General features: G+C 45.0%; 1 protein-coding gene and 1 pseudogene across 3 annotated transcripts; one reads left to right on the forward strand and one right to left on the reverse strand.

Moving 5' to 3' along the window:
* On the forward strand, positions 1–3,715 carry LOC141026470 (uncharacterized; annotated as a pseudogene).
* On the reverse strand, positions 3,106–6,021 carry LOC109782191 (uncharacterized). 3 transcript variants are annotated; one of them, XM_020340791.3, is made up of 4 exons: positions 5,949–6,021; positions 5,765–5,858; positions 3,774–3,868; positions 3,106–3,595 (listed from the first exon to the last, which is right to left on the reverse strand). In XM_020340791.3, the coding sequence occupies exons 2-4, from the start codon at positions 5,846–5,848 to the stop codon at positions 3,334–3,336; spliced, it is 441 nt and encodes a 146-aa protein (XP_020196380.1). In that variant the 5' UTR covers positions 5,849–5,858; positions 5,949–6,021; the 3' UTR covers positions 3,106–3,333. The 3 variants fall into 3 exon arrangements, with proteins under 3 accessions (XP_020196380.1, XP_020196381.1, XP_040248724.1); XM_020340792.3 differs by having other exon boundaries at positions 5,968–6,002; XM_040392790.2 differs by lacking the exon at positions 5,949–6,021 and having other exon boundaries at positions 3,774–3,865; positions 5,765–5,854.
* Positions 6,022–8,621: the final 2,600 nt, after the last annotated feature.

Genomic DNA, 8,621 nt, shown 5'->3' on the forward strand with positions numbered 1-8,621 from the left:
GTGGTGGAGTGACGGTCACATCTGTGGTAGACGATAGCCCCTGCAAGTTTTTTCTCCTTTGAAAGTTGATCTGATGGAAACTGTACCATGACCATGTTTTCGCTTGGGCCAGCTAGCTAGTGTGTGACTCGTCCGAAGTTGTGGTAACCGATAGCCTCTACAACATACACCACACAACAACATTTCTCCTTTGATCGACACTTCTTCTTAGGTAAAAACTGCACCACTGACGACCATGTTTTCGTTCGGCATCCCCTCCATGCCACTGCCAGCACACACCTAGCCGACCCCAGAGCAACGCCATGGCCGCAGCGAGCTTCCTCTTCCTAACCATCCTAGCTGCAGCCATCACCACCGCCTACTCCGTTGACAGCACGAGAGAAATATCCAACGGGAGCTGCATCCCGGCCGAGAGAGCCGCGCTGCTCTCCTTCAAGGCCGGCATCACGCGTGACCCAGTCAATCGCCTCGTCTCATGGCAGCAACGACACCACGACTGCTGCCGGTGGAGCGGCGTCACCTGCAGCCGCCGGACAGGCCACGTCGTCAAGCTTGACGTCCGCTATGATGATCCAATTCCAACAAGTTATGATTTCCTTGGTTTCGATGGTTACCCTCGCTACGTAGACAGGTATCTTCTTCGCTGCTTGCTCTCCAACATCTCAAGCATCCACTAGTACAAAGTTGGGTCATCTATTTTGAAACGGAGGGAGTAGATTTGAGCGGGAATATTGTTCATGGAGGTGCAATGGCTATGCCGGGATTCTTGGGCTCTCTCCAGGGTTTGACTTATTTAAACCTCTCCAATATGGGTTTTCGTGGTAGAGTGCCTCCTCAGCTAGGCAACCTCTCCAAACTGGTGCCCCTTGACATAAAGGGGTACACGTACACTGATCTCTACTCAAAGGATATATCTTTTGTTAGCGCGTCTTCAATCCCTGCATCATCTTAACATGGGCTCCGTCGACCTCAGTGGAGTTGTTGACTGGGTCCATACAGTCAGCGCCATCCCCAATCTGGCTGTAATGATTCTGTTTTCATGTGGTCTTAATAAGAGGAATGCTCCATCAACACTTCAACACCACAACCTTACGGTTCTTGAGGAGCTTGACCTCTCAGACAACTCTTTAAACAGTCGGGCTGCACACAATTGGTTCTGGAATGTAACTAGCCTCAGGAGGCTACGCTTAGAGGGTTGTGGATTAGCAGGCACGTTTCCTGATGAGTTTGGAAACTTGACCTTGTTAGAGACCTTTAAAGTTGTTTACAACAACATCCAGGGGATGATACCTGCAACACTCAAAAATATGTGTAATCTAAGGTCTCTAGATTTCAGCAACAACAGCATCGACGGGGACATAACAGAGGTGATGGACAGGTTGCCCAATTATTCTTGGAATAATTTGCAAGAGCTGATTTTGACCAGGACCAACCTCACTGGCACGACCTTACCATTTGTGTCAACCCTCACCCATGAGGACGCCGCGCACGTCGCCATTCTTTGCCCATGCGCGATACAGGTCTGGGCCCTCTTGGGGTTGCAGCAACCTCACTCCATCAACCTTCTTTGGGATACTACAACACCGGTCGGCCTCGACATCAACATTTGGCCCACCGTCGCCCTCGCCATTCTATGGAAACTGTGGGATTCCAGGAATGCTCGTGTCTTTCGCAATGAACAACACACACCCCTAGATACTCTTCGGAACATTATCTCGGATTTCACGCTTTGGGCCTTTAGGTTTAAGGACCCCGTCAGTAGGGAGGCTGCCGTGTCTTGGCGCCTATACCTATCCTCTCGTTGTAACCCGTAATGTAACTTGCCCCTTGGGCCTTTTGAGTAATATATACAGGTGGGGATCCTCTCCCCCCCGGTGATTGTTCAAAAAAAAAAAGTGTCAACCCTTACTAGCTTAAACATGCTTGATGTCAGTTTCAACCAGTTGGGCGGTTCAGTGCTTGCGGATATTAGCATGCTTACAAATTTGACTTACTTAAACCTTGGTGAAAACAACTTGAGCGGTCTGGTGCCTATGGAAATTGGCGCCCTTACAAGTTTGACTTACTTATATCTTGGAAACAACAACTTGAGTGGTTCACTACCCATAGAGATTGGTGCGCTTACAAATTTGACTCACTTATACCTTGGAAAGAACAGCTTGAGTGGTGTGATATCAGAAGATCATTTTGCTGGTTTGGTGAATTTAAAGTTCATCCACTTATTTGGTAATAATTTGGAATTCATTATGGACTCGCATTGGGTGCCAAAAAGGATTTCTTTTTCAAAAATAGAAAGGATTGAATATGAAAACTTGCCAAAAAGAAAGGAGATTATTAAGGAGATGATACCGCCTGATGTTCGAGCTAGAGGCACAAGATACACAGGATCTTCTTTTGTTGAGTGGTGTGTAGAATTCCTCAATCTTCTGTCGTCTGAATCCAATGACTTCTGCAGCCGGGACGAGAAGAAAGCTGTTGCCCCTGAGCAAAGTATCACACCACGGGAGAAACAATTTGGCAACAGCTCCTCCCAGCAGCTATAGCGGGCACTTTTCCAGTCAGCAGATAATTCCCGCAGGTTCTTGCTGAATTTGGCGTTAAGTTAGTGAGGAGTTGGGAGATAATTTCCGCATGTAATTAGGGCTTTACAGGATCTTGGCTTCAAAGAGTACATTGAAGAGGTGTGTGTATGCAGCAGCCTACGAGAGCAGCACAAACTTAATACTCTAGACTAGACTCTCCAAAAGCAAGCAAGTTGACCTACAATCTCAATCTCAGGCAGAAGAAAGAGGTGTGGAGGGAGATGCCAGAAGAAGAAGCTTCCCCAGCCATAGCTTCTCTCACAACCACAAACAGACCATGGCTAATAATCCAAACATTAATTTGTCTGCTGGAACATATTTTTTCAAGGCAGTGAGTCGACTTATACGACAGCTCAAGGAACCAATTTAGCTGACATCCTTAGCAGCAAAAGCAGCCATGCCCGAGCGGGTCTCGACGCTGCTCTTGCCGATAACAATGCATAGACTGATCTACACAGAATTTACTCAGATAAGAAGCAGATAACATGCCATATCAGCAACATCACAGACTATCTTGAGATCATCCAGTAATAATAGTACTACTCAAGTTCTGAACTGAAAGGATAACATATCATGTCTGCCAAATCGCAGATATCTTACAGTGCGATCACGGATCATCCAGTAATACTACTACTCAAGGCATAGGTGGCATATCATAGACATATATTTGAAGAGAAATACATAATATAGTGCTGGAATAGAACTGATAACCGTCTGGCTTCTCCATCAAACTAGATGCATTTCGTCTTCACTACACATCTGTTGTTTCCTTTTGATTCTGCGCTGCCCCACTTGCTTGGCCACACTTTGAGGCAGCTTGCATTGCTTCAGCAATTGGACGAGGGAGATTCTGCCCGCACAGGACGCACTTCCTAGGAAGAACTCCACCACAGCGGTGGCAATGAGGCCAATCCTCACCACCATCACCAGCGGCAACGGTACCGACGGCGATTGCACCAGCAACACCAACAAGCGCTGCCGCAGTCCACTTCTTGGCTGTAGTCCTCGGACGCCTGCAGGTAGGTAGGTGGGATGAGAATGAGATGGTAAGGAATATATATGTCTAATATGATTGATATCGTAGCAGAGGACAGACAGAACAAATATTTATGTCTAATATGATTGATATTGTAGCATCGAGGGTCATGTGGCCTGGGCTTGACTTGCGTGCAGAGAGACTTTAGCACATACCTGCCTAGCTGGGAAGCCGTGTACAGCTCCTCTTTCTTTGGCTGGGTTTGCGACCCACGGTATCCTTCCTCCAAGGCACGGGCGGGTGCGGACTGCTGGGAACACATAAGCAGCATTGAGAATTGATGACTAAACAATCTTGACAAGAGACGTGATCTACAGTACCAGCATATATCAATCAAAATTCTAAGCAAAAAGGAGTCTGGTTTATTGGCCATTTGACGATAAGAGCACACACGCACACACAGAATCATGCTACGGCAGTTGATCATCTCCCATTGGAAGTAAAGGAGATAAGATGCCGATTATATGATTGTCAAGCAACACAGCACAATATCAATCTTGTAGGAAGTGAAACTGAAAGCAAAAAGGAATTCAGTTTTGCAGTCTATTTCATAGTAGTAAATTTCTGCTGGGCAGTTGATCATCTGCCAATGGAAATAATCAAAAAAAAGATGCCGATTTTTACCAACATGACAAGCAGCTAGCACAGAAAAATAGCAAGCCGAATCTAGTAGGAAATAAAAAAAAGTTGCATCCACAGACCGGAATGCTGGAAACACGGCGGCAGCATTGAGAATTGATGACTAAACAACAATCTTGACCAGAGATGCGATCTGCGTAGAGCGAACACACCTCATATTGTTGCACAACAAAGTATAAAACTAGTTGGAGAAGAAAAGATGTTGATTTTACCAAAATATCAGTATAATAGTTCTAGGCAGTTGATAATCTACCAATGGCACAGCAAACAATAAAACTAGTTAGAGAAGACCCAAAGATGTCGATTTTGCCAGAATATCAAGGCTTTCATGCTTGGCAGTTGATCATCTCCCAATGGAAAAAAAAAGATAAGATGCCTATCTCATCAGTGTCACGCAGCACAGCAAAATATCAATCTTGTAGGAAATAAAATTCTAAGCAAAAAGGAATTCAGTTTTACTGTCCATTGCATAGTGGATTTCTGTTAGGCAGTTGATCATCTGCCAACGGGAAAATATAAAAAAAGATTTCCAACGTTACCAACATGACAAGCAGCTAGCAGGGCAAAATAGCAAGCTGAATCTAGTAGGAAAAACAAAAAAGATGCATCCACAGACCGGAATGGTGGAAACACAGCCACAACATTGAGAATTGATGACTAAACAACAACAAAACATAAAAGTATAGTTGGAGAACAAAAGATGTCGATTTTACCAAGATATTAGCACATTCACGGTAGGAGGCAGTTGATAATCTAGCTAACAATGGTACAGCAAACAATAAAACTAGTTGGAGAAGACCAAAAGATGTCGATTTCTAGCGAAATATCAAGGCTTTCATGGTACGAGGCAGTTGATCATGTAGCAACCAGTGGTACAGCAAACTACAAGACTAGTTGGATACCAAACGATGATGATTGTTTACCAAAATATCACCACATTCATGCTAGTCGGTTGATCATATACCAATGGCACAGCAAAATACGTACAAAGCTAGCCGGAGACCCGAAGATGTCGATTTTACCAAAATATCAGCATATTCATGGTAGGAGGCAGTAGCTACCAGTGGCACAGCAAACTAGTCGTATAAAACTAGTTGGAGAAGGCAAAAAGATGTCGGATTTCTTCTAGCAAAGTATCAAGGCATAGATGGTCATGTAGCTAGCTAGCAATGGCACAGCAAAACGCAAAACTAGTTGGAGAGCACAAGATGTCCATTTGTACCAAAATAGCAAGGCATCCACACGCTGGGAGGCAGTTGATCCAGCTACCTAGCTAGTACCAATGGCAATCAATCAATCAATAAAAAAGATGCATGTTTTATTTATGCATCCCCGTGAAGATTCATCCAACTATATACTCTAGTATGGAGAGAAGAAGGGACGGAGCACCTCCCTGTGAAGATCCATCCAACTGTATACTCCAGTACGGAGACAAGAAGGGAAGGGAGCACCTCCAGCAATCGGAGATGGGACAGAGCAGGGGGGACGGGTAGGAAGATTAAGATACCTGGTTGGTGTGGACGAGACGGCGAAGCCCCTCGCCTGGAAGACGCAGGATCCTCGTCGCCGCCGCACGGAGAGACGCTGCCATCGTCGCAGGCCTGCGGGCAGACAAGCAGCCATCAATCACGGAAGAATCGAGACATCCGGCCGGGTTGCAGCCTGCATTGCGGCGGATGGGAGCTAACTACCTTGGGGATCGGAACCTACTACTAGTGCTTGCTTCTTAGGGTAAGGGTTCCTCGCTCGCCCGCCGCCGCTGCCGCCGATGTCGCAGGGAAGTGAGCTCTGTCTCTCTCTGTGGGGTGGTGGTGGACTAATAAGTAGGTGGTCGCTGCGTGGTCAGGGTGGGTGCTGGACGGAATGCTGCTGCTGCAGCCGCTCTATGGGCCGGCTGTTGGGTCCTCTTTTCTTTTCTTTTCTTTTGGAGAGCAGGCCCAGCCCATATGTGAGTACATCGGTCGAATTTCATTTCTTTTTTCTCTATTCTTCATTTGGTGGCAACTTCATCCCCCCCCCCCCCCCCCCCCCAAAAAAAACTATTAATATGCACTCCTACTTTGGTTGTAGTTTTTTTTTCTAGGAGACCAAAAGATGTGGATTTGTACCTAAAATTCAAGGCAATCATGCTAGGGGGCAGTTGATCATCTAGTCTAGCTACAAATGGCACAGCAAAACATAAAAACTAGTTGGAGAGCAGAAGATGTCCATATCTAGCAAAATTCAATGCTAAGGAAGCAATTGATCCAACTAGTTTAGTACTAATGGAAATCAATCAATCAATCAATGAAAAAGATAATCCTATTACAAGTTGTATTCTAACACCCACTACAACATCTTTGAGGTGAGGCGTCATTTTGCCTGCTTGGGTTCGCTGCTAAAATTTACTCAAGTGAAACGAATCTGAAATACTAGACGCGCTGGGTGCATTGAAACGAAGGCAATTGCAAATACTAAACGCAATTGGACAGGATCTACAAGATGTAGCTTTTGCGACCAACATGAGTCAATCAAAAACCTTTTTCTGGATTGCCCTTTGGCAAAAATACTGTGGCGGTCGGTTCACATAGCTTTCAACATTACTCCTCCGAATTCTATCAACATGTTATTTGGAACGTGGCTTGATGGGATAGATTTCGCAACAGCGAGACACATCCGTGTAGGAGTATGTGCTTTATTATGGGCAGTCTGGATCTACAGAAATAATTTGGTGTTTAACAGAACAACAAATATTCATTTTTTGCAGGTTATTTTCCGATCCACTGCGTTGATCCATATGTGGTCGCTACTCACTCCGATGGAGGCCAGGGAGCGTTTGGTTATTGGATCTATCCGATGGGAGATGGTAGCTCGAGATATTTTCAACCGGTTTGGATGACAGTCATGTAATAGGATAGGCATTTAGTTCCTATCTCTTTTGCCAGCCGGTTGTGGCTTCTCTTTTACTTTTTAGCTCTTTGTCAGCCTTTGTTCCTTCATGAGACAACATGACTTGTGTAAGACCTTTTGCTTATTAATAATCATGGCCGTATGCATCGCTCTGATGCAGAGGCCGGGGTGGACCCCCTTTTCGAAAAAATATAAGCTAAAATTCGCGTTTGATAGCCTCTCAATCATTAATGACAATGCACAAGGTACTGCAGGTAAATGTCTCAACGTGATTAGGGAGATTAAGAGTAGAGCACTAGAGTTTTAATTTTGGAAAGGATAGGCTACTAGAGTTTGAAGAGATCTCTTTTGTTCATGAAGGTAGGAGCTCGAATACCGAGGCTCATAATCTAGCTCATTCTGCGCTTTGTTTTGAGGAGGGTCTTCATTGTTGCCTTCTTGTTCCTCATGATGTAATGTTAAACTGAGCAAACATTTTAGCCAATTAATAAAGCGAATGAATTGTTCTAAAAAAGAAGTTATTGTGGTTATATCATGCCGAAACCTGGTGTTTACAAAATACGTGAATGGTGGTGGTTTTGTCTCTCCGCGTTGTCACAAGATTCCTGCCTCTATATTTTCTTCCGATTACATGTTGAGTGTTTACACCGTTATATTAGCTCGAACGAACCTGGCCATGATCAATCATGTTTGCTGATAAAAACCATCACCAGTCATAAATTATTGCAGTCAATGACAGTTCACAAGCCATATTTTGTTTCTCAGCGATGGCACAACATTCTTCATGCCTCAATATTTTTTTTCCCGATCCCATGTCACGAGTATTTACACTGGTACATTGCCTCGTCCCTCGTATCATCCTCTCCAAATCCAAATCAAATCCGGGGAGACAGAACCTCACAAGCTCCCCGACGATGCCGAAGCTGGTCGAACGTCGATAGTCGGAAAAAGGAGCTAGAGGACCAAGGCACGAAGCGGCCCTGTCCACTCCACGCGGAAGACACCTTTGAAGGCCACTGCATAACATGAAGACACAACCAGATCCACCACTCCAGAAGAGCCCAACACAGATAACTTTCCCTTCTCTTCTCCACCCCAAAATGACTAGAAAATTCTGGTTCAGTTGCTTAATTACGTCACGGTTCCTGAGTTGTAAAAATAAGTTACAGTACCATGCTTCTAGGAATTCAGTTCCTGTATGCATTTTGGTGATACCGTCTGCCTGCACGGTTCCTGTCTTGCTGGTAATTTCCCTTGCTGTCATTTGACAGCTAACTTTCTACTTTTACAACTGACCTGTAACTAGTTTCTACAACAGACAACTGCACTGTTCATGGTATTTACCCAACTGTTCTATGATGCTCAGTTAACATCTATGATCTCCAGGAGGGAATTCACACCATGGCAGCACCAGCAGCCCTAACCGAGCGGGTCTCGACGCTGCTCTTGCCGATAACAATGCATAGACTCTCATC

The sequence above is a fragment of the Aegilops tauschii genome, chromosome 1, assembly GCF_002575655.3.
Source record: "Aegilops tauschii subsp. strangulata cultivar AL8/78 chromosome 1, Aet v6.0, whole genome shotgun sequence".
In the NCBI taxonomy this organism is placed as follows: Eukaryota; Viridiplantae; Streptophyta; class Magnoliopsida; order Poales; family Poaceae; genus Aegilops; species Aegilops tauschii.

Excerpts from the sequence above, each read along its gene's own strand:
- LOC109782191 (XM_020340791.3), bottom strand. The coding sequence starts at position 5,848 with ATGGCAGCGTCTCTCCGTGCGGCGGCGACGAGGATCCTGCGTCTTCCA. Across the intron at positions 3,869-5,764 it reads GTCTCGTCCACACCAACCAG|CAGTCCGCACCCGCCCGTGC; the intron begins GTATCTTAATCT and ends ATGTGTTCCCAG. Across the intron at positions 3,596-3,773 it reads ACGGCTTCCCAGCTAGGCAG|GCGTCCGAGGACTACAGCCA; the intron begins GTATGTGCTAAA and ends ACCTACCTGCAG.